The sequence below is a fragment of the Balaenoptera physalus genome, assembly GCF_965194825.1.
Source record: "Balaenoptera physalus genome assembly, chromosome: 13".
NCBI lineage: Eukaryota > Metazoa > Chordata > Mammalia > Artiodactyla > Balaenopteridae > Balaenoptera > Balaenoptera physalus.
The window spans coordinates 36,795,882-36,822,678 of record NC_138892.1 but is presented as its reverse complement, the minus strand read 5'-3'; the positions used below and the strand labels follow the sequence as shown (position 1 = coordinate 36,822,678).

General features: G+C 37.3%; 1 protein-coding gene across 8 annotated transcripts in view; it reads left to right on the top strand.

The window, feature by feature from the left end:
* The window catches only part of TMTC2 (transmembrane O-mannosyltransferase targeting cadherins 2), an 874,097-nt gene that overhangs the window by 322,875 nt on the left and 524,425 nt on the right, over positions 1-26,797 (top strand). For all 8 annotated transcript variants that reach the window (XR_014252178.1, XM_082418933.1, XM_082418934.1 and 5 more), the window contains one exon: positions 18,257-18,371. Coding sequence is in view for 7 of the 8 variants with exons in the window: in XM_082418933.1 (XP_082275059.1) it covers positions 18,257-18,371 (115 nt within the window). In the remaining variant the exon portion in view is untranslated. The remainder of the gene's footprint in view (positions 1-18,256; positions 18,372-26,797) is intronic.

Here is a 26,797-nt window from a genome sequence, read left to right as displayed (position 1 = left end):
TAAGGAAGGATTTTTATTAATTTTAATATGTATAAGATGCAAAGCACTGTTGTATTTTCAGAAAGTGAGTCTGTGCTATGTAGGCAATAAATAGGATGATGTCATTTTTAGAAGGTGATGTGGTGGGCAGTAGGGTACTTCTTGAAACCAAATAGTCAGGTTAAGCATCTTTGAGGAGGTGATATATGAAAGCTTATGCCAACTCTTTGAAGAGCCAGATAAGAGCATTTCAGACAAAAGAAACAAAGTTCGAAGGTCGCAGGCAAGAACAAGCTTGTGTTCACAACAAAGAAAGAGGCTAATGTGACTGGAGCATATTAAACCTGACGGGAAAGTGGGAGGAGATGAGCTTGGAGAGGAGGCAGGGCTAGAGCCCAGGGGCCTTTGTAACCAAGCTAAGGAGTTCGCATTTTATTTTAAGAGCAAAGGAAGGGACCATGTGGCAAGACAGGATCAGAGAAAGGTCAGAGTAGAGCGAAGGGAACTCTATTGCTGTCTCACAGGCAAGAAATGGTGGTGGCTTAGGCTGGGGAGTATTGTGGGAATGCAAATATTTAAAATGAAATTATACACTTACCTTCCTTAGAAAATTCTAAGGTAATTAATAGGGAAGACCTATTTTCCATTTTTGCACCATCAATATCTAGCATATTGCCATGTCACAGTAATGTGCAATAAATGTTGAGCTCAGATATATTCTTAATTTTAGAATTGGATGGAGGTTCCAAAACTGACTAAAAGTTTCTTCCATTAGAATTTGTTTTGCTCTTTGTCCAAGAAGATGCATACTATGATTTTTATATCAGTTCTTCTCCAACTTAGTGGTTATGAATATTCTTAGGGTATTTATGCCCATGGATTGAATGAATAATAACACTTCTTCAGCTTAAAAATAAATGTTTGAATGAAATGTTAATGTTAAATGAGTGTTTATGTAATGTAAATGAAATGGTAAATGTTTTGAGTCTTTTTTTTTTTTTTTAATGCTTTTGCAAATGCCAATGAAAATGCCCGAGTTGGTGAGTTTTGTTCTATTGGAAATTCACTCTGCTGGGTGATTGTGTGCTTTTCATTTGCTTGTTAATGATACAGGTGACTTGGACTATGCCATTCAGTTGGGAATAGACAGGAAGTTACAGGAATTTATATTGGCTGCAATGGCAATTAGAAGGCAGTATTTAAAAGTACTCGTAGTTATTTGTGTTTTGAATCCACTAGTTTTATGTCTTGGGAGAAGGGATTGCATTATAGATTGCCTTTTTTTTCTTCATGTTGGCTTACAAGAAGGAAAGTGAGGCAGGTTTTTAAAACTGGTTTAATAAGTTGGTTAAATGTAGGCCTCTGTGGTACCTGTAGTCTCTGGGATTAAGATTCCCCATCTATAAAGTGAAAGGATTGATGTGGGCTTCCATAATGTTTTCCAACTCATATTTCATGTTGTGTCTAATATATACTTAATTTCTCACTGGTCTTTCATCAAAAATTTTAAGGAATGTATAAAAAATAGGTTTCAAACTGTGCTATAATAGTATAATGTTGTATTCATATCTCATCAAGCTTACAGTGTACTCCCATGTCCATAAAAAACAAATCATGTCTATTCTTTACAGAATTTAATTTATAAATGTCAAAGGTGAACATTTGCTGCCCTGATGTCTCATGTGGGCCTGTTATTCAAGGGATTCTCCATGAATTTCCTTTTGGCTCCAGTAGAAAGCTTCTGCCAAAAGAATGAACGTCAAGACAAGTCCGTCCTTGTTTCTTTGTCTTCTTTTGTTTTTTAAAGAATTACTGGAAAAACCATTTTTTCAGAAAGAATATATTATAAATCTTTTCTTTATATGCATAGTAGTAAATTTGATATAGACTGAAACAACTAAAACCAATACATATTTGTTATAAGGTACCTACTATGCATAAATCTGGGCCAGATGGAAAGTCATTAGATATTAAGCACCAAAGCATAAAAAGTTAAAAGGGAACAGGTTGTGACAAATGATAATGAGAAGAAGTACTCTTTTATGTAGACATTGGACGGTTCTTCTTTTCCCATCTACCTCTTAACCATATGTTTCTAAGAGCAAAGACTTTAGTGTCTTTTTCTTCATTATTGATCCTCTCTCTGGGTGATGTTCATTTCCAACAATAGTGACAAGTTCTGATCTTCTTCCTCCAGTTCAGTATTTAGCAAGCACTGTACTAGATGTAAGTGTTACCAAACTCAGGTCCAGCTGCTCACTGCTCAAAAGCCAATACTCAAGAGGCAAGTATTGGTAGAAAGGAAAAGTTGCTTTAATCAGAAGGCCGGCAATCTGGGGAGAAGGTGGACTCATGTCCCAAAACTAACTCTGAAGATTCTGCTCAGCCTTGCCAGTTTTTAAAGGGAAAAACCTCAGCGAATCATCAAGACAGGAGGTCAAGCTCTGCATCGTTTTCCATTGCACGCAGGCTGGCTGACCCCTCATGATCTTTCTTCAGATGTTATCTTGCCCATGTGGACTGCCTGCAGGATCGCTAAGGGAGCTGCTGGGGGTGGAAAGGTAGTCATTCTTTAACTACTTTTTTTTTTTTTTTTTTTTTAATTTATTTATTTATGGCTGTGTTGGGTCTTCATTTCTGTGCGAGGGCTTTCTCTAGTTGTGGCAAGTGGGGGCCACTCTTCATCGCGGTGCGCAGGCCTTTCACTGTCGTGGCCTCTCTTATTGCGGAGCACAGGCTCCAGATGCGCAGGCTCAGTAGTTGTGGCTCACGGGCCTAGTTGCTCCGCGGCATGTGGGATCTTCCCAGACCAGGGCTCGAACCCGTGTCTCCTGCATTAGCTACCAGCAGTCTCCTGCTGTGCCACCAGGGAAGCCCTCTTTAACTACTTAATTGTTCATTCCTACTTCTTTTAATTTAGGGAAAGAATCAACAGGTTAGGCAAGGTGTTGTGCGCATTCAGTAGAGCATAAGTCAGGAGTTAGGTTAAATGTTACTTAGTGATCTTGTTTCTATAATTAAGGTTTAAGGGGAACAGAAATAGACAAACAGGAAAGGGGCAAAAGAGCTCTTACAAATCCCCATTTGTCAGACATCATTCCATTTCTATGGGATTAGGGACGAAGGTCCATCTTCTACAACTTCTTCATGCTGACATAGGGCACCATATTCTCGGAGTAGAAGACATGGCTAGTAGAAGTAGTTGACATGGCTCTGTAGCATCTCTTTGCTGACAATTTTAGTTGCCTGCTTACATATATGGGCACAGCAAGCTACAATTATTTTGATGCCCACAAAGATATAGATTATTATGAGCAACAGTGTTAATCCCATTCTCTTGAGGCCAGTTCTTGGAATTGTGCTACCCATAGATTCAGTACTGCTCAAGATGGAGCAGCTTGTGTCATGGCTACAATCTGGTCATCATGCAGTTAGCTTTTTCCCCTCTGCTAGTAATTATAGTATCTGTAAAACAACTCAGGAATGTGCATCAGACACTGAAAGACTCTGTGACGCTATTGTCCTTATCATTAACTACTTGAGCCTGCTCTTTTGTGACTCAGGGAGGCTTGGGAAACTTCAGCTTTTCTACAAACAAGAGGCAGGGGACATGGAGGGACCTTTGTACTTGGGTGGGAATTGGGGTGGGGAGCCACAGGATTCTGCTCAGTTTCATAGGGATACCACAGGGAACAAGACAGGCTCCAATGTAGACTGCAAACTGAAGAGGGAGGCACAAATTATAAAAATAATGATTTAATTACAATTACAATTAGTTTTTAAAAGGAGACACAGTATCAACTAAGGGGCCTTGACCCGGGTGGCTGGGGTGCAGGAGAGCCATGCCTGGTGCATGTAAGCTTTATTTAAATGATGAGTAGGAGTTCTCCAAACAAAAGTGTAGAACTGAGGGGATGCAATAAAGAACATTAAAGCAGAGAAAATGCTTGAGGCAGAAGGCACGGCATGTGCCTGGGGAATAGTTCAAGGACAGAACTAGGACCATAGTTAGATGCTAAGAGAAGATACATAGAATGTACATCCAAATTGAGGAAATCCAAATTATGAGAGCTGATCATTTTTCATCTTGGGCCCACAGAGAAGTGTGGACTGTTTTAAACTATAATTATCTTTATTATTTTTTAGAGGTATTACTATCAACAAGATTAGAATCCTGAAAACTTCTTACTACGTTTATCAAACAATTTATGATCTAACCCAATGTTTTCAGACCCTGATCTTCTTTGGTCATTATCTAACTCCTGTGAGGTAGGAATGGATCCCAATACATTTGACTAAGATAATAGAAGTTCAGAATTTTCAAGTGACTCTCCAGATCAGAAATTTTCAACATATGTCTGTAGTGGGAGAAGAACTTGAAAATCCAGCTCTTTCAACTTTTTAAGTCCAGAACTTTCTGTTAATGTTGTAGTCTGTTTTTCTCCAGCATGGTTTATATATATTAAATTTCATTTTAAAAAGTAATTACTGGAGAAAATTGTTAAAATATTGAGTTTGACTTTTCATCAGTGAACACTAAAAGAAGAAGCTTGAAAACTATGTAATGGGTTGAATTGGTGAGAGGCCTATGGTTTATTATTTGTAATTAAAATAGAATATGGCAGTGAACTGAGGTTGGTTGTAACATTTCATTTCTAATCACTTCAGAAATTGTAAGAGTAATTTTAAAAATTAAATAATGACCTATATAGTGGTATTTCCTTGATTAAAAATGAAAATATATTTTTGGCCTTTGCAAAAATTATATTGAGATTTCAGTTATATTCAATGCTTAGGATGAAAACATTTTGCTAAAGTATCAGTGCTTTGTGTGCTTTTACTGCTCCAAGGACAGTACACACAGTTTACAGGTGTATAATTAGAATTGGATTTTTCTAAATGTTGTTCCAAACTATTTCACTTCTTGCCTAGGATTTTTTATTTTTAAATTCCCTCTTATAACAGTGTGTTTAGTAATTTAATTTAATCTTCCTACCTGTGTGTATTTTATATGAGATACTTTCCAGAGACTTTTAGAGTTAAAACTTTCCCATGAGTAAAATGGGAAGAAATAGGGAGGGGATTAGCTAAGCTTACAAGCCAAAAATGAAGGGAAACTTAAATGATTAATTTGTTTCAAAAAAGGGATATAGTTAAAGGACAAACAGTAAAGTGATAGGAAATAATTTCCTTAAAAGCAAAAGGTAAAAGATCAGGCTACTTAAGACATGAGAAACTCTATAAAACTACGAGGAAAATAGAATACAAAGACCAAGGGTTACGAACAAACAATTCTCAAAAGAAAAAATATAATAGGTTTTAAAAGATAGGTAAACATACAATTTCATTAGAAATCAAAGAAATTCAAATTCAAGTAAAGAATTCAGTGAATTCTTTTCAGCTGCTCTAGCACTTATTCGCAGTAATTCTTCTCTTGGTAATATATCTTAAGAAAATATTTTTTTTTCTATGTTTATCAACAAAAACAGTAATCAGACCACAGCATTACTATTTATTAGAGGCAAAAATTAAAAAATCATCTAAATGCCCCAAAAAGGAAAATAATTAAATAAATTATGGTTATCCCCTTTTGAGGAAATATTATAAACCCTAGGTTAAATTTATAAAGAATAATAATAACAGAGGCAACTATCTATGTTATGGTACATGAATAATGATTAAATTATACAAAATAGCTATATCATTAAAAAAGCAAAGTAAAACAAGCAAACAGTGTTAAGAAGGGATATTTTAGCTTTTTGGACTTTTACAGTCAGTTTTTTTTTGGGGGGAGGAACAGGCTTAATGTTTTCTATTTTATGTTTTCTTTAATGAGCATATTAGTTTTGGAAGGACTAAATTCTTTAGCAAAATGTGAAAGTACAAGCATCTTAATCTATTGCTCAGATAGTCTGTAGAAAAGATAGGAAAATTATTATAGTAACCAAATAATTATCCAAAAATTATTTAACAGAACTCAACATTTAAGACAAAAATTAAGTGAGAAAGGAATAAAAAGTAGAGCAAGGCATCTTGTCTGAATTCTCTATTAAATACTGTATTTCCATGAAAAATTCATCAAATATAATAACAGTACAAACATTTACTAAGTGCTTTTGTGTCCTGAGAAATTCACATTTAATCCCCACAAAAGCCAGGTGATGAGGTTACCTGTCTCCATTTTACAATGAGGAAGGTGAGGTCATCAAGCTGTAAGGTAGATTACCTAAGATTTCAGTGCCACTTAGTATAGAGGCAGCATTTGAACCAGAACACTCCTGACTGCTGTGTTGCACTGTCATCAACTCTGTCAGTGTAAGAGATGAACACAGATATTTTACATCCATGGATGCTTTATTGGTGGATGATACAATATGTATCAGATACACTGAAAGTTGGGAATCGCTCACCTTTTATTATCATTCGGGACATTTAGAGGTAGAAGACTATTTCTATTTATCTTGTCAAACGTGGACAACTCATTTAAGGTCCAAGCTTCAGTGAATGATGAGGTGGTCTTTGTTCTTCTGTTGTTTTTTACCTTTTTATTCTGAAGCCATAAAAGACTTGAAAATAAGAGGGAGAAGTCTTTATGGAATTCATGCATTTATGATGAATATTCCATTCTTGGTTCTATCTGAATTTTCTTTTGAGGAAGGAGAATAAGTAAGAATTTTGTATACATATAATATTTATTATTTTGAATCTACTACTTATTGGCCTTTTAAATTTCATTTCCAATAACCTTTTATAGAAAGTATAATATAAAATACTACTTAAAATATGAACACTTTGGGGCTTCCCTGGTGGCGCAGTGGTTGACAATCTGCCTGCCAATGCAGGGGACACGTGTTCGAGCCCTGGTCTGGGAAGATCCCACATGCCGCGGAGCAACTGGGCCCGTGAGCCACAATTACTGAGCCTGCGCGTCTGGAGCCTGTGCTCCGCAACAAGAGAGGCCACGATAGTGAGAGGCCCGCGCACCGCGATGAAGAGTGGCCCCCGCTTACCACAACTAGAGAAAGCCCTCGCACAGAAATGAAGACCCGACACAGCCATAAATAAATTAATTAATTAATTTAAAAAAAAAGAAAATATGAACACTTTGTATAAAATTTTAGTTTTCATAGTACAACTAAAACTCTTAATATATTAAGTACATAGTATATCAATCTATAACCCCTATGCAGTGTATACTTGAGCTTTATAAGCATTTTTCATAAAACACATTTAAAATCCAACTCATTGTGGTGATAGCAATCAGGCATCCCGCAGCCTGGCACCATTGTCATACAAATGGCCCCTTGTTAGTAGTACAGCTGTAAGCAAATGTCTTTACCTCTCAGCGCTCCCATTTCCCCGTATGGAAGATGCTCATAATACCATGCTTCTGAGATTCCAAAATGACAGAGGTCTGGCTCACTGTCTTAGTCCATTCAGGCTGCTGTAACAAAATACCACAGACTGAGTGGCTTATACACAACAGAAATTTATTTCTCACAGTTCTGGAAGCTGGAATTCTGAGATCAGGGTGCCAGCATGGTCCAGTGAGGGCCCTCTTCTGGGTTGCAGATTTCCCCTTGTATACTTGCACGGTGGAAGAAATGAGGGAGCTCTCTGAGGCCTCTTTTATGAGAACACAAATCTCAGAGTCCTCATGACCTAATCACCATCCAAAGGCCCTACCTACTAATACCCTCACCTTGGGAGTTAAGATTTCAACATTTAGACCATAGCACCTACCAAGTTTTATTATATTTCAAAAAAGAAATACATACTATTGTTATAAAATATACAAGGATTATTAGATGCTTCACAGTACTAGAATGATTAAATCAATTCAAGTAATATGGCGTGGCCTGACTCCAGAGTTTTCAGAATTTACATAAAGGAAAGTGCTTGGTGTCATGCCAGGCACATATGTATCCATTAATGCTAGTACTCTTATTATGGAATCTCAGTGTCAAACAGTTACATTTCTGACCCAGTGCTGGGTGCTTTTATGCACGGTTTGTCACTCCAGTAATCTAACCCTGTTAGATTAAAATAACATTATCCCTGTTTTACAGATGCAAGATTTAAGGTATCAAGAGTGTAAGTGACATATCGAAGGCCCTTACGCAGAGTAACTTTGAAGAGCAAGGATTTGAACCTAGTCTGATCTCCAGCCCATGATATTTTTATGGTTTGCCTGGTGCTTTCAAAGATTCACTCTTAGGAAATATGAGCCTGGTGGGTCTTCAAAGGTGACACAGATCCAGAATGCTGAGATTTTGGAGGACTACTGGTGGAGAAACCCACGGAGCTCTCATAATCATGTACTTGAAAGCCTCAGGAAGGAAGGGCAGCTTGAGGTCATCAAGGCAGGGAAAGAACCTGAAAGGGGCAGATGGAGGGAAGGAGCTTAAGTAGAGGGGAGTGAAAAGAAAAGACAGGAGGCAAGGCACCAACCCCCACCCTGGGCAGTTTTATTCATGCTGCCTTGTTTGTTCCTTCTGATAACACAGTGAGGTTATCCTTGTTTAAAAAGTGAGGAACCTGAGGCTCAAAACCAGAGAATCTTGAAAATAACCAGGTGGCCTTTCTCCAGCACTGATCACAATACCCCACACAAAGAAGGTGGTCAGTCAATATTTTGTTCAATAAAAGAATGACTAAGGGAGGATAGACTGGCTTTCAGTTGGTTTTACTCTTTCCTTTTCTTATCTCTGCTTCCATTTTTTGCATGGGAATAGAATCTACCTTGTTTAAATCATTTGTGACTAAATCTTGTTTTGCTAAGAAAAAGATACAGTTAAGTTCTTGTCTTTTTTTTTATATATAAATTTATTTATTTATTTATTTATGGCTGTGTTGGGTCTTTGTTTCTGTGCGAGGACTTTCTCCAGTTGCGGCAAACGGGGGCCACTCTTCATCGCGGTGCGCGGGCCTCTCACTATCGTGGCCTCTCTTGTTGCGGAGCACAGGCTCCAGACGCGCAGGCTCAGTAGTTGTGGCTCACGGGCCTAGTTGCTCCGCGGCATGTGGGATCTTCCCAGACCAGGGCTCGAACCCGTGTCCCCTGCATTGGCAGGCAGATTCTCAACCACTGCGCCACCAGGGAAGCCCCTAAGTTCTTGTCTTAGTCCACTAGGGCTGCTATAACAAAATACCATAAACTACATGGCTTATGAACAACAGAAATTTATTCCTCACTAGAGGCTGAAAGGCCCAAGATCATGCTCAGGTTGATTTGGTGCTGGTGAGGCCTGCTTCCTCATTTACAGCCATCTTCTCTCTGTGTTCTCCTGTGGTGGAAGGGAAAAGGGAGCTCTCCGAGGTCTCTTTTATGTGGGCACTGATCCCATTCATGAGGGTCCCACCCTCACGAGCTAAGCACCTCTCAAAGGCCCCACTTCCACATACCATCACTTTGGGGGTTAGGATTTCAGCATATGAATGGGGGGAAGGCACAGACATTCAGACCATAGCAATAATTTACATATATTCTTTTGAAGATTTTGTATAGGACTCAAAAAGCTATAAAAGCAAGATGACGAGAACTGAATTAAGTTTTGGATTAGGGCACAGAAAATGCACTGGATTTTGGACGGCAGATCATGGATTTTGGAATGAGGCACACCCAGCCCTACTGCTGAGTATCTCCTTGAGCATGTTCCGCCTTCCGCTAGCCTCTCTGCTGCTCAGTTTCTCAATCTGGAGATGATTGCTACTGCCTCAAGTTGTGAGGATTCACTTACAATTTCATAAAATAACTAGCATGTAATAAATGCTCAGTAAATTGTAATAATGGCCATTTATTCTTTTAAAATTATAGTGGAAACCATACTAATGTCCTGGAATGAATGAATTGTATAGAAACATTTTTGAATAAGATATATAAACAAGGGACAGAAATTAGGGGAAGAGGAGACAGAATAAAAACCTAGGAATTAAGAAAAAGAATAAATCCTTACCTGTCAACATGCAGACAGGACCAGAGAGAAAGGGAATAATTGCTTATAAGAAGAAAGAAGATTATAAGTTACAAGTAATTGGGAACAGGGAAAGAAAGGGTGGGGAAGAAAGAGACAGAGACTGTTTTTCCAGTCTTAGCTATTTGATTTAGTGACCGAATGCACTTGGGAGATTCTTGTTTGCATTCTGCCTCTGCTTAATTAAAACAGTTGTTCCCAAAGGTACGTTCGTGTACCCTGCCATTGACTCCTCCGTGCCTTCGTGGATGCATCTGTAGGTGAATACCTCCACAAAGACCTTAGAGATGGTGTGGAGCACTGTGAGAAGACTCTGAGCTCTTCTTAGGAAGAGGATGTAAGCTCTTTGACCACCTCTCTCCATTCTCATTACCGCCTGCCTTAACTTAGTCTCAGCGGCATGTTCCTTTCTGTAGTGACTTCGGTGTCTGCGTTTGAGTCCTCTGTCTGCCTCATCTCTTTCCTTACAGCTGCTTTGTCTCAGGTTACACAATATCCCAGAACAAAGTGAGGCTGCTTACCTCTGTCTTTCATTAGGTTGTACCCCTCATTTAGTTATGTCTTTCTCTTCATCTTTAGGTGATGAAACTCAGATTGTTTCAAGTCTTAGCATGAACGTCTCATTCTTGATGAAGCACACTTGATCTCTATTGAATCTGTGTATTACTTAAACTTATAATGGGATTGGGTTGCTTCCCCCTCCGTGCCCCTTCCCCCGCTCCTCCACTCTCTCTGAGCTCTTCAACTCCTCCCCAGTCTCCTCGCTTCTCCTCCTTGCTCCCCGCTAATTCCCATTCCCCGTCTGACAGTCTTCATAACTCCATCAGTTTCATAACCCTTCTGGAAAGAGTCAGGGGAGAAATAAATGCAATAAAGCAATGCTAACCTTCCTGACCTCCTTTTCAGGTGAGCACAGAGCCCTGGCCTGCTGTTCTTCTACTCTCCTTTGCACTGGACACCTTTCATGCCACCTGTCCAATTCAGGGCAAATTCTTGGCCTCATCCATGTCCCTGGATCTTACGGACAGATCCAGGGCCTTCCAGCCTCAAAGTGAGCAGTCCAGATTGAGCCACTGGGCATCCTTTTCCTTGTTTCCCCAGCCCACCTGTTTTTTAGCCAGTAACTGTGGCACATTTATCACACTGAGTCTGTCTCAGTAAACCAGAGCTTTTATTAACTCAGGCGGCCAACGCACAAAAACATAAAGCAACAAAACTCATAGAAGGGCAGGGGAGAGAGATTGGTTTGAAGAGTGAGAGCATGCCTCACTCAGACATTCAGCAAGCTTCTCTTCCGAGAAGCAAGAGAGAAGATTCTCCTCCATAATTTTACTTCTCCCAGGCATAATGAGCACACATTAACAAGTAGCCTGTCTTCAGCAGACTCTCCTTTCAACAGCTCATCTAAATCCTGACCATTGGGTTATCACCCACGCTGTCTTACCAGGAATGCCTTACTCACCTCCCCTAGTAGAAACAGCCCATGAAGGGCTCACCTCAGCTCCACTTTACCCACTCTTCTTGTTATCGTTAGATGTCACCAAAAGCAGTCTGCCCAAATCCTTCCACTGTGGCTTTTTCCTTGTTCCAGTCATCTGAATCTTTGGAAAAAGCCCTCAGGTATAGATAATTGCTTCTGGATACTAGTAATGTTCTTTTTCCTGATCTGGCTTCTGAATATATGACCATAGTCACTTTGTAAAAATTCACTTACTTGTGCCCTTTATGCATATTTAAATTTGATTATAAGTTGAACAAAGCCAAACAATCCACCTCCATCCAGAAGTGAGGCACTTAGCTTGATACCTTGCACACCTCCCTTTTCAAATTTATATCCATTTTATAGTTAAACTAGTTAAACTATCTCCATAATCTCCTCTTTCCTCTGCTAGATGGGAACTGTTCCAAGGATAAATGTTGCATTTATCTTCATATCCCCCATATCTTGTTTATACAAGGCACAATGTACATATCTTGGGTTGGATACTTTAACCTACAGTTTCTTCTTTTCCCAAACCGTTCAAGTGATTCCATAGTACAATGGAATATAATAAATTTTAGCCACCTTAGGTAGTTTGAACTGTTCTGGAATTAAGATATCTTTGAAGGTATAATTGATGTCTGGATCATTTGTTGTATTCCGAGGGAAATTCAAAGCTCTAAAACCATGGCCACGGCCACCATGTTGCTCAAGTGCAAGAGACACATTCATAGAGACATCATTGTGAATGGCACCCTTGAGAATTGTGCAGTGCCCAGCATGTGTGGCCATTCACTGCAGCCCTGCCTAAAAATCACTGTGAGGTGAGAGGCTATGAATAGGCAAGTGCCTGGTGACCTGGGCTAACTAGGTTCTAGCTTGCTCTGGAAGATGACGCAATATGATTAGTTAATTCAGTCCTGCCATTGAATGTGTATTTATTAAATCCCCACCATGTGCCAGGAAGTAAGAGAGTGAGCCACTGTGATATCTGGGGGAAGAGCATTCCAGGTAGAGGGAATGGCAAGACTGTGGAGCATGGGTCTTTGTTACTCTGGTGTGTTAGATGAACGGCAAGAGGCTAAAATAATTAAGTAACCAAGGGGGAGAGTAGTAGAAGACAAAGGAGATGAGGTCAGAGAACCGATGTAGAGGTTGGGGGGAGAGCCCCGTGCTGGTCATATCAGGCAGTGTAGTCCAGTGTAATGACTTTCACTTTCCCTGAGTCAACTGTAGAATGACGGGATCTGACAGGATCTCTTTGACTGCTGTGCTGAGAATACCCTGTAGAACCAAGGGCAGAAGTGTGGAGACCCATTAGGAAGTTATTGCTGTAATCCCGGGGGAGAAGACGGTTTGAGACAGGGTGGTATAAGTAGAAGTAAGACAATTCTGGATACATTTTGCTAATCTGATGTCCTCTCTAAGGGGAACTATTTTAATGCAAATGCTATGTTCTAGCTGTTATTTTATAAACAAGATTTTCATTTGCCTTTGACCATTTTTAAAGCTATATATGAATGATTTTTTACTAAAGAGTATTGGATCATTATGACACTTATTACAGATCATTTTATCTCCTTAATTTAGTAGCATTGATCATAAGAGTGAATTTTTCATAGTATTTTAGTAAGAAATGACAGTTCCACTAAGCTAGGGAGTTTTTATGCAGAACTTTTAAGCAGTATTTGAGCCTACGGCTTAAGGCCAGCTTACAATTTTATGGATTTCTACCTTTCAGACAGCTTTTTAAATCCAGGAATTAATGAAAGATTGATCTTCACAGGCTTGTCATATTGATATGTTGGTAAAAATCTACCAAGTAATTTAAATTGTTCAGTTAGAGAATTGTCCAGAGAAGAAATGGTATCCCTTTAATGCTGAAACAGTTGAATCCAAAACTGTTGACTGCTTTTCCCCTTTTCCCATGTTAGCCTGTGAGGAGACTTACACTCTTTGTATCTGGACCTCTAGAGAATGCTTTCTCTTTTTATATCCTCTGCTGTTTTTTCCTATTCAAACGTCTTTTTTCTTTCTTTCTTTCTTTACAGTTTCTCATCTTGTTTTTTTCTCCCTTTGATTGGAGAAATGAAATAAGATGATAATAATTAATTTGGGTAAGACAAATTACAAACCAAAGAAATAATGATAAAGTGTGGTAGCACAATACACCCCGGAGAATAAAATGTATTTTACTTAAATTTTTGTGGTTTCTTTATTTGAAAGTCTACTCAAGTATCAAACACAAAGAATGTGTTTGTCTACTATATCTGAAAGAAAAGTGATGTCTCAGAGATCTAGTCTGCAAATGAGGGATAAAACTCTTAAATCTCCTTATTTCGAGTTTGAGAGAGTAAACTTATATGTAATGAGTATATCTTATTCATACACATATGTATTTCTAGCTACACATGTATGTGTAACCTGGTCATTATGCCTGTAATATGAGGAAGGGCATGTCACATGCAGTTGATTTCCAGAAAAGTTCAGTCTAACTGGTAGCCAATCCCAGACATGGAGTCCCGAGTATGGTGCAAAACATTTATTTTCTTGTTCCATAAGACAACTGGTTCTCAAACTGTGGGCACTGGCAGCATCCGCTTTAGTTGGAAACTTCTTAAAATTGCAAATCACAGGCTCTGCCCCAGACCCGCTGCATCTGAAATTCTAGGGATGGGACCTAGCTCTCTGTTTTATCAAGTCCTACAGGTGACTGTGATGTGCCCTAAAGCTGGGGAACCACAGGGAAAGGCAACCTTTCAGGTCTTACAGAATCCACCAATGTGGATGGACTCTCCAAAGTGCCTGCCCTTCTCAAGTTTTCTTGCTTTCCTTTTCTAACACCTTTCACGCCTCCCAGTGTCCTAGCTCCATTGTGTCTCAGACTGAGGTACCCTCAATCTCAGAGCCCCAGTAGCAGCTCCTACCCACAGAACTTCAGGATCTGGCTCTGTCTTGGTGGGTGCAACTGTCGGCCTTTATATTCTTCAGTGAAGAGCGCCTCTGGCTCACTTGCTGGTATTGATCACTTCTCCTAAAACTGATTCAGTGCCTTATTGTGTAAAACAGTTCACTTCCCAATAGTGATCAAGACAAGAGGGTTGAGATCAACAGCCTGTCACATATGCTGTAAGTGGGGCAGCGGTACTGGGACAATTCTGGTTTATTCCCCCTCGTTCCAGCACAGTTGACGATACCATTCTCTTTCACTCTTTTAAGTACTCTAGTTTAGATGGTAAATCATAGTACAGTGAACTTAAATCATAAGCAGTTCTACCACTATTGGAAAGTGGTCAAAGAAGGATTCACCAAGAAGGAACTGTTTTAGGGCATAAAAATGAAAGATGTCCAAGAGGTAGGCAAGACAGGCCTGGAGCTTGGGGTGGGACAAGGCAGAGAAACCTTAGAGGCTGAGGGTTCAGCACAAATAAGGATGTGAAGCAGCAGCTTACATTAAGGGAAGTGGAAGTAGTTCAGAGTCTGGAGCCAGGGTCTGGTGGGAGCAATAATAGAAGAAGCTGGTGGAAGAGGAGCAATTAAGGTAATCTTTTTGTTTGTTTGTTTGTTTGTTTGTTTCTTAGTCCCCCAACAACGTATCGATTTAGGCTCTTTGGATAATTATTTAGAAGAAACCTAGTATGTCTTCGTTTCCTTATTTATGTTGGTTCTATGTATTTGAAATGCTTATTGCCCTATTTTCCATCAATTTTGGGCCCTCTTTCAAACAAATGATTACTATATAAATAGCATAATAATAACGTACTTTCAACTTTGGTTCAGATTTTCAAATTCACTTTAAAAAGAGATACGAAATGATTCGCATTCCATAATGTTTTAGGCTTTATCATAGGAAAACAGTAACCCTGGACTATGGAGATCTATGGCCTGTCGAGAACAGACTGCAGGGAATTATGCAAATACCTTACTAATATGCTGTGTTATTGTTTTTCTGAATGTTAATATGATTGAATCCTCCTGTTAGAAAATGATCGTTTAGGAATTCTTTCCGTCACCATTTGCAATACTAGAAATTATGTGTTCCGTGTAGTTTTGTGATCTTGGAAGCTACTTACAAAGTCTGTGTTCTGTGGCAAAGCTTACCTAAACCATAAGGAAATGTTTTTAAATATTTGAAAAATTGTATATTTGATTTTACACAGTTAGTTAATGTTACTCTTTTTTTTGTTGTTGATGAACACAGAGATGTGTTCGGCTTTAATAGACCTTGGAAGGCTTTGCCCTGGACATTGCATATCAACTGTCCTCTTAGGCCATTGAGTATCATTGTCTTCATCACGTAGACTTCTTGTCAGTGTCTGTCTGTGTTTCTGTATGGACAGCATAGATTTCATTCCCTTCCTTCTTTCTTTTTAACCAGAGCTAATATTATCTCCTTTTCCCTCTACCATCTGGAGTAATAAATTTTAAGAAAATAACCTTCATTATTCCATTAATTGTTGCATTTTCCTACTATTAATACAGAATACATTTCAGGATTAATAGCTGTCTAGAAAAGGAAAAAGAACAATTAATAAATTCCTACATTATCCTTTGTTTAAATATCACATAAGTAGTATATTTATTAATACATTTAGTTAGGTAAATAGGCCTTGAGGACAGGTAGCAATTAATATTATGGTTTTTTAAAATCAATTTATTTATTTTTGGCTACGTTGGGTCTTCGTTGCCACGCACAGGCTTTTCTCTAGTTGTGGCGAGCGGGGGCTACTCTTTGTTGCAGCGCACGGGCTTCTCATTGCGGTGTCCTGTTGCAGAGCACGGGCTCTAGGCACGTGGCTGTAGTAGTTGTGGCGCACAGGCTCAGTAGTTGTGGCGCACGGGCTTAGTTGCTCCGCGGCGTGTGGGATCTTCCCGGACCAGGGATGGAACCCATGTCCCCTGCATTGGCAGGCAGATTCTTAACCACCATGACACCAGGGAAGTGCTAATATTATGTTTTAATTTTTTTTAATCTGTAATAAGTATAGCTAACTGAAATATGGGTTTAGCCTGGTATCCTGTACTAAGATATATGTGAGGAGATATTAATTATTCAGTATGCCACAGATTGTCTAATTTTTGTTTTACTTTTTTAAAACCTCGTATACTTTAAATTGTATCTCATATCAACATGTCTGTAGGGTTAGGGTCTACATGAATTTCATAAGTAATGTGTGTTTCTGTTTATCAACATAACCATTTACAACTCTGTTTTCTTAATAATTTTCTGACCCAACAATTATATTTGTTTTGGGAGCTGAGAAAGGCGCCAAATGTTAGGTGACAAACTAAGAAAGTGATGTAAAACTTTTTGTAGAAAGAACTGAAGGATCTCCAACTCCCGGTCTGAAACTAGGATTAAAATCCTAGGCCTGTCTTTACGCACTACTCTTTACCGATTGAAGTTTAGAAACAGTTAAGTACAAGCAGTGGCTGTGGTTTATTATAAATCCTTAAACCAGAAAACTTCCCCTGTATTTTAAGAACTGGTCCTTTTAGGTCAGAAGACAATTTGTAATATTTAGTAGATAAACAGTAAGCAAGGGACCCACCATTTTTAAAGTTTTTCAGATTCCATGTATGCCTTAGGACTTGCAATCATTTTTGTAACTATTTTTCATGTTGTTAAAGTCCTGAACTTTAAGCAAACAGGAATCTGAAAGCAAAGAGAAATAATAAATAGAAAACAATTCTATAAGCCTATCAATTGCATGGGTGGTTTCTGCATATCTCTGTCCTCCCTTGATTTGGTTTTCATTTGATTATCTGTATCAGACAAGGCTTAACATCATTACTTTTGCTGCTAATAAATCCTTAGCTATGCAAAAGCAGCCTGCCCTCTCTGGTTGTATGCTTACAGCCTTAAAATTGGGCCCCACTTTTATGTTGTTTTCTTTGCCTTTACAGTATGATTCTGGGATAGCATCATATAACAATTCTCGAGATACAGTTTTGAAGAATTGTGTGACTCTATCTGCAATAATTCTAACCTTGCAAAGCTGACCTGAAAGTAATCTCAGAAATCTGTATTTGTTAATATTCTTCCGTGTTTATTAGTCAATCTATAAGTTAATGCTAAACCAGCCTTCCTATGTTCTTCCAACAATTTTAGTGTTACTTAAATATAAGAAATAAATATATCTTAATACGGGTAGCCCTGTTTGTGAATGTGCATCAGAGACAAAAACTGTTTTAAAGGACCAATAATTAAAATCAATTCAAGTTATATTTGTCATATATCTTTTTTTCCTACAAAGCAACTCTCATCTTAGGATCTCAGAGGTTTATAGCTAATAATTAAATTTTATACTAGTGATGCAACATAATGATTATAGTGACTTATATAGGTGAAACAACTAATGTTTAAACCAGTTGATGGGTGACTTACTGAAATATATTGCACCCGAGCTGTAGATTCAACAGAACTAATATAGGGCCTTAATCCCCAAATTCTTTGACCATCAGAAAGCTAAAATCTCCCCAGTAGTCTTTTTTATATTGCTTTACTTTTTAAAAACATTTTTACATATCTGTAGTATATCTTTAAATTTGTTCATTTTATTCTTACTTCAATAGTCTTTGGAGCATTTTTAAGAAAAAAATTTGTTAGTGTACCAGATTAGGTACATTGCGATGCCCTGCAATTAAGGGAAAGGTATATAAAATATGAGTAAATAATGAGCACGGAGATGCACGGTACACATAAATCTTAGCTTCGTATCACCCTTACCACTGTTCTTACGTTTTTCTCTATAGCAGCTTTAGTTGTTTCACAGGATTATTATTTTCCAATTTTCAGCTCACTTGACTTCATGCTTTGCAGGTCAATTTCTTCTGGAAGAAGCTCGCCTCATAGAAGCAGCTGAGATGGCAAAAAAAGCGGCTGAACTGGATAGCACGGAGTTTGATGTGGTCTTCAATGCTGCCCACATGCTCAGGTTAGTTTTTGCTACTGTGCCTGAGAAGACCAACACTGTAGCTTTATTCTTATTAAATTAATAGAATATAATTAAATCAATTATACTAATTCCCCTTATATGTCACCTTATTCCATATTCTAAAAGTGAATTATGCTGCTTAACCATGTTAAAATCAGTCAGGACTATTTAATTCATTATAGTTTATGTGCATAGCATATAGGGTATATGAACTTTTAGGACTCTCTGAAAATTATTCAGGCCCCTTTTCTCTTTCCTTCAAAAATTATTGGCCGTAAAATACAAAAGGAAAATTGCAAAATTGAAATTTGTAACTGTCTAATTAAATGTTTCCAAGACAAAACATTATGTCAGTTAGTCAACTGCATCTCAATATTTGTGTTTTTGTATTGATTATATTGAATGGGTCATGTGGATACATTTTATTATGCTTGGTAGTAGAGAGGATTATCAAATACAAATATAATTAAGGCCTATCAAATTCTCAGAATGGCCCTCTAATTAGCACTGTTGCTGTGTGTTAAAACAATATATGTTTTTAGACCATTAGTGCCTCTGTTTTCAGAAAGACTATTTTGAAGCCTAATTACAATAATAGCAAAGCAAAAGGCAGATGAACAGGTTTTTGTGTGAACATAAAATGAAAGCCAATGCATTAAAGGAGGATGTTTTTAAGAAACTCGAATGATTTATACAGTTGTTTAAAAAGCATTGTTTGTTCTGTTAGCCATACGTATACCCCTTCGCACATGCTGTTACCTGAATTTCACTCTATTAAATCTCCACGTAAATGCATCCTTGGGTGACATTCACACTATGGGCTCTGAACTTGGCTTCTAGGGGCAAGTTTCTAATTATGTAGATTACTCTTACATGGGAAGAAAAATAGCAGAGAATTGGTCCACATTTGGATGGTTTTAAAGCATGGACTTTTTGAGAAAAGTAGAGGAACATTTAAAAAAAATTTTTTTTGAGATCATTGTACATTTGCATGCAGTTAAGAAATAATACAGAGAGATCCCTGTACCATTTATCCAGTTTCCCAAGTGGTGATATCTTGTAGAACTACCATACAGTATCAAAACCAGTATTTTGACATTGATGCAGTCCACTGGTTTTATTGGGTTTCCCCAGTTTTATTTGTACCCCTGTGTGTGTCTGTGTGTTTTTAGTTTTGTGCACTTTTATTACATGTATAGGTTTGTGTATCCATCACTCAGTCAGAATACAGACTATTTCCATCACCACAAGCATCCTTCGTATTCTCCTTTTATAATCACATACCCTCACCTACCCGTGTCCCCCAGGAACCAATATTTAAAGCAAGTTTTGTAAATTACCTTGGATTTATAATTTGAGATTATTACTGTATCTGTATCTTAGTGGTTTCCTCCTTGGCTTTTAATAAGTTTTAAATAAGAAATTCGAAGTCTGTTTGAGAGGAAAGAGTGTACTGTGAGGTTTCAGTTGAATACCCTCATTCCATATCAATGCTTAGCGTTCCTAAAGCAGGTACCTACAAAGAGAAATCAGGATTCAATAGACTATTGGTATATTTTAAAAATAAACTGTAGCCAGTTCGCAGGAACCTTCAATAGAAGGAAAATTTTTAAAAGATACTTTAATTTGCATGACAAGGTTAGGTGCTATGATGGGAAGAGGACTTTTTTGTTCTTCATGAATAAAACACAGTGCTTTTAATTACAATAAACCATTTAGAATGTGAATGCACAAGTTTCTAGAAACTAATTTATCTTAATCATAATAGATACTTTCATCAACAAGGCATTTTGCTATATATTAAATCAGTATCTGAAATTCAAGGTCTACCAACGGAAACTCGTTATAAGAACATTACAAAAAACGTCCTTGTTAAATATATAGCTTGTAACTTTTCCTTAGTTACCATAGTGCTAGAAACCAGTGGAAAGTTTTTGTTATACATTGGGGACGTGGAAATCTTTAGGATTTATTTTTCAGAACATTCTCTCTAGTTTTCTACAGTCTGCATTCCTCATTAAGCTGCATTTAGTCAGCGCCTTCCTATCTTGATTGCGAGTATGACCACAGCAACCTGGTCATATCCTTATTCAACTTGGTGGCAGTCCGTATGAATGTTTTTACTTATTTTTTTAGCTCTGTCAAATTCAACAATTTCTTGAATGCCTATTGTGCAAGCTGAACACCAGCCTCTTTCCTTACTAATCAAGAACATGTAGGACTTTGTTTGCTAAAAAGAATAAAAAAGGTTATTGGTTTTCCCTTGAACGCAGCCTTATCAAAATGGTTAGCTGTCAAGATTTTGCTTATTCAGCGTTACATCTAACATTTCCCTTGGGGCTTCCAAATTGTTGTAAATTGAGTTTGATATTAATTTTTTTCCTTCAAGAGCTCTGTTCTTTCCTAAGATATTTAGGAGACAGAATTGGCAAGGTTTAGTGATCAGTTTGATGGGAGGGAAAGGGCAGATGTCTCCCTGGCTGTGTCTTGGTTAGCTGGATCAATGGTTGACCTAATATACAAAATCAGTAATTTAGGAACTGTTATGGTTCAAGATATACTTTGAAGCATACTTATTTAACTTCCCTTTCCTTGGGTAATTCCCAACGAATTGACACAAAGAATCTATTAATAAGAAAAAAACTGCTTATCACAAAAGCCAAAAAGAAAAAGGAAAAAAAAAAACCATTCCTCCAGAAGAGACTAGTTTGGAAGAGCCCATCAAGGGGCAAATCTTTAACTTATTACGACCTTCAAGAGGCTTGAAATTGGAGAAATGTCTAACAGACCCATTTTAATTCTCAGTAATGAATAAAGATCTTTTTCTATAGAATTAGAACATTTCTAATTCCTGTTGTCAAGGTGATTCACAAGAACACTGTGTGGGGTGGAAGTATTAACTCTGTTCACCAAATATATTTGGCCTTCCCACTTCAAGAAACATAATAGGATTGCACTTTCCTGCCTTCTTCCAAGTTGAAGACCTTCCTGGGTCTTATTGGGTCGTTGAATGTGTGTGAACGTGATGTATGTTATTTCTGAGCCCAAATTGTAAGAGTCAGTGCTTTTCCCTTTTTCTGACTTGGAAATTGTGGAAATAGATCCAGAAATAAGCAAAGGGAGACAAACCTCCCTTCTCACCTGCATTGGATAGGATGAATGAATGCAAAATAAATTTTGTCTTAATTCACTGAGATTTAGGATGTGTCTATTATCGCAGTGTAATCTAACCTATCCTAACTGATCAGAATATATCTGTGAAAATAAAATACATAGTTGGAAAGAGGAGCCATATAACATCAGAAAAGATTAAGCAATTAATAGGATCTCTGAGCTTATAACTACAGTGGAGGCAATGTATAATTGATAGATTGAAATTTAAATAGAAATTATAGATATTTCCCAGAAATTAATGAAAAATACTAAAGACATGAAAATGATGACTGAAAGGATAAAAGATTGACAAATAGATTGAGAATAGTATATATACACTAGTAATTTTATTTATATATATATGTTTGTATAATTATAGTATACAACTATGTATATATAGTTATATATACGTATATAGTATATAGGTATTGTTTGTGTAATATGTGATACTTTTGTCTCTGTATATATAAATATGTATATATAATTATGCTGTATGTATGTGTATGTAGTTAGATATGGCATATATACATATATAATTTTATTTGTTGTATAAATGTTAATATAAATAGAAAATTTCTGAAGGAGAACATAGCGCAGATGAGCAATTATCAACAAATAGAAAAAATTTCCAAGATAGGATGGAGGTCTTTAATCATCATATTAAAACCAAAATTAATGAAAATAGATCTACTCCTAAACTTGTCTTCTTGCATGGGTCACCATTTTTAGTTGCAAACTAAAGAATCCACTCTTGCCAGTTTAAGCAGAAACAGGATTTATTGTAGAGAATTCTATAGCCCACAGACTCTCCCATAGGCTTGAGAGTGCTCTACATAGGCAGAAATAATTTCCACCACCTAGCTTTCCTTGGGGCTCAGCAGCTTTTAGAATCCAAAGCTCTGCCACCATCACCCACAAGGAACCAAGAAGAGCAAGCACCACATTCATTAGAAGATGAGTCTTCTGAGTGCAGCTGCCTACCCATTATACTTACTTTTGATTTTGATTCTCTTGAGGTTGCATCTGATTGATGGAACCTGAGTCATGTACTGATACCTTGGCTGGAAGAAAGTTGGAAGATGAGGGAATTTTTGGCTTCTGCCTTGTTTGGGAAGAGAGGATGCACACTGTGGCTAATTACTAAATATATTTCCAGGGAGGGTGATCACAGATGTTGAAGGCCTCACATAATGAACGGTTGACTACACGTGTTGACATTTTTAGTACTTCAAATAAAATGGAAAAAGTACTGGATATTTCCAGATGAGAGCATTAAAAAAAAGCAGATTGGTTATCATCAAAGGAAAATATCAAAGGAATTTAAAATACTAAAACTCAGTAGAGTTATGTCTATAGAGTTATAAGAGGAAAGTATTGAATCAATTATTCTGTTAGAAACACTTTGTATGAATGGATTTATTCAGTGTTCTCCCAGATCTGGAAGCTAGAAAGTGCACAAAGGTATTTAACACCTGAGAGGAAGTCTTGAGGCACTGAAAACAAATTTAACTCATTCACAGCATTCATGGGCTCTGGTGGAAAGTTGTTTTTTTCTTTTCTTTTCTTTTTTTAAATCCATTTACAGGATAATGAAGGAAAAAAAGTAGCATTTATTCAAATATCTCCTGTCTACCTAGCACCGTATTTTGCATTGTATATGTCACCTTCTTAATTATAATTTCACATATATGAAATAGACACTAATATTCCCGTTTTACAGATGAAGATGCTGAGGCTCAAAGAGAGTCGGTATTTCCCATACTTGGTAAAGCTGGGATTTAAACTTATCATATTCTTGCCAAGTTTAATACTGTTTTCACTGTGTCACATTGGCTCCCTCATACCTTTATAACTGGGTGATTACCTAGAAGCTGTGATTCCTGAATTTATTGATGGAAAAAGGATTTATAGAGAGTAAAAGGTTTTCAAATGTGTAAATCCTAAACAGTAAGATCCTTCCAGTATTATTAGATTATCCCTTTGTGGTAAATTTTAGAAAGTAGGTATATAGTCATAGGAGAGAGAACTCCAAGTTTGTACTCTCAAAGGAACATTAAGTTTTTAGACATACCATCATGGTATATTGTCTGACGAAGGACACACTGCTGAGATAAGTGTGCAGTTTCTTTTTTATCTAGGCCTAAGGGCCCAAGTGCTTCCTAAGGTAGTAAGAAAAGCAAAACTGTACTGTACCAACTGGCTCCCATTGCTTCCCTAATTTCTAGAGAGCAGAGTGAATATATGAGAAAAAAATTATCTTTCAATTTTCATTCTCAAATAATTTCACTGGAAATGACATAAAATAGACGTTAAGGAATAAAGGAAAAAAATCAGATTATTTTCTCAAAGCAGATTGTGAATGTACACCCACACACACACATGCACACATACGTTGGATGTTGGAGATATATATACATATATCCAAGACCTTGTGAGTAATATGCTTTCTTCTTTAACACTTCCCAAATTACCAAAGACCGTTCAAAAAGTTATTGGGTTTTCTACTTATAAATTGTACATTACTGCCAACTTTTGGTCAAGAGGGGCCTATTTCAACTAGGTTATAGTGGGATGTAAGGTCTTTAAAGCAAAGAGGTGTGGCAGATGAGGTTAAAGGTAGGTACCTTCCTACTCTGTGCCTTTCCAACATTAATGTTCATGTGAATCACTCAGGGATCTTGTTACATCACATGTTCTGATTTAGAGTGTGTGGGTGGTACCTGAGGTTTTACTCTTCTAACAAGTCGCAGGTGTTGCTTATGATGTTGGTTCTTGGACCACTCCTGCAAGGAAGTTCTAGTTTGCCTTTCCTCTTGTCATCCCTCTCAACCCCTGCTCCCCAGCCGAGCATTACAACTTGAACATAAGTAGTAATTTACTATATAGGAATATTATAGTGGACATTACCGATACACATTCCCTTCCTTTTAATTTTTCCAGTACATTTCATTATGTAATCTTTCCAGATATAAGCTTAACCTGTCCTTAGCAGCCCTCAAAGATTTGAGGCCATGAAATGATGGGCTCAAATTCCTACGGGACATCAAGAAATATCTAACTTCAAGGAATCATTTTGTAAAACTTACACTGTCAGCATAGTCTTTTCCTCTGTTATTGCTACATTTCCACTATGCCTCTCTATCCTTTATATTTAGTATTGAGACAGATGCCTACAGGTCATGAAGCCATTTTTTGATGTCTTGATTGAGAAGTTTTCATTTAAGAAGCCTTGATGATCGTAAATAATTTATTCTAGGAGTTTCATTACAAGGTTTTTTTTCTACTCCATTATTTTTACATATATGTGACTCTCGTTTTGCTATTTTAAGATTTTCCATACATTTTTATGTCCTTGTTTATTTCAGTTCTACTTCTATTACTACTGTACAGTTTATCAACTAGAATTAAAATTTACCTCTGCTTTGAGTAACTTAAAGCTAAGTGTAAGTTTAGCAAGTTGGCAAGAACACAGGAACATCGCTACTGTTTCACCTTACTTTCATGATACAGGAACAAACAGCTCTCTAGTTTAAAAAAAAATCCTCATAAGTTATCCTTGAAAATGATCACCAAGACTTATGTAAAATATTGTCTTTTGTATGAGTCAAACAGTGGTTATCGTCCATATTAAATAATTTTAATTCAAAACTGACAATTCACAACCATTAATAATTGTAGTTAAAGAGAGTCTTCTAAATGCTACTTGAGTTTTTATTTTCTACATTTTTTCAAGGAAGTAATTTATAATTTGCCAACCTTTAATTTTATAATTCTCACAGAATACATAAAAATGTAGGTAATTACAAATGATTCTTTTAATCAGAATCTCCTCAAACATTTTATGGGGTATATTAAGTTGTTTCATAACGTAATTGATTCCCAAATTTCTTTTATATATCTTTTCTTGTAAGAATATTGGGCCCTAAACCTGTGTTCCAAAAGACACTCTTGTGTCATAAAATAATACCAGAGAGAAGAATTAGCTGTATGAAATATATTTCTATATTTTTAACAGATGTAAGTTTCATAGTCCCATGTGCAAAAATGGAATTCTGTAGTAATCAAATGATGACATTTGTTTGTGACTTTTGTTACTATTTGTTTTCGCTGTGAACTACTTTTTCACTGATGGCAGAAAAACTGAATCTAAAGACTTTAAAAATATAATCAACGCAACCCAGTGATTTCTTCAGAAGTCAAGGAAGACTTGACTTCGTAGTCTAGTTTACAAATACCATCTGGCTTCATAGTCTAGTTTACAAATACCATCTGGCTTTTTCTACCTCCTTACCTTTTGTGGCCCTGAGAGGCCACAGATAATATGCAGAGGGAGAGGGCCTTACATATGTGATGGACAGGAGTTAATAAGAAAGGAGCCACTGTATCAGTCTCCAATTGATGTCTCTTGTTGGCATGTTGATTTAATCTTTATTCTCTAGATAAGGGACATAATGTTGACTCAGGGTGACATGTTAGATGAGGGTAGTCACCCATCTGGACCCAGTGTAGTTTCCTGGTAAGAGTAATTTTTCTTACCATCTCACTCCTGGCTTTTGTAAAGTATATTGTGGCCAGAACACAAGGTTGTCCACATACGGCCTGGGAGATCTCTTGGCAGAGCCAACTACTTTCCCCTTTACTCACCTTCTGAGTCTTCTACTTGGACATGTGGGAAACTTACGGTCCCCTTCTCTGTCTAATTGTGACCACTGCCCCCCAAAATAGGAGATTTGGGGGGTAAGAAAGTAAGTATCCAAATACTCTTCTTGCTTTTTCTCATTCCCTATTTCCTTGCCTTTCCCCTGAATTCCTACTCTTCCCCTGCTTTATGGGAGAGGGTGAAGTACATGCGGCAAAATACTATAGTGCATTTCACTATTTGTTCTTAAAACTATCCTCTGCTCAGCTGGGTCTGGTGAAGTTCACTTCTATCAGTTTGGGAGTTAGAATTGGAAGGACGTAAAACCTGTCATTGCAAATATTCTCCATATTCTCCCCTTTTCTTTTCTTTTTTTTTTTCATATTCTCCCCTTTTCAAATCTCATTCCTTACTTTAAATCATCGCTTTTAAGCATAATAATCAAAAAGCATGTTTTATTGCTTTCTTAGTATTTGATGTAAGAATTGTTGTGGTCATCTGCCGCAGAACAATGTACCATATGTCATTCTGATACATCCGGCTCTCACAAAGATAGCAGCATGATCCTGTGATTCAGATATTTTATTTTAGAGCCCTTGATTCTGAGCTCAACCACTTACCAGCTGCGTTGCCT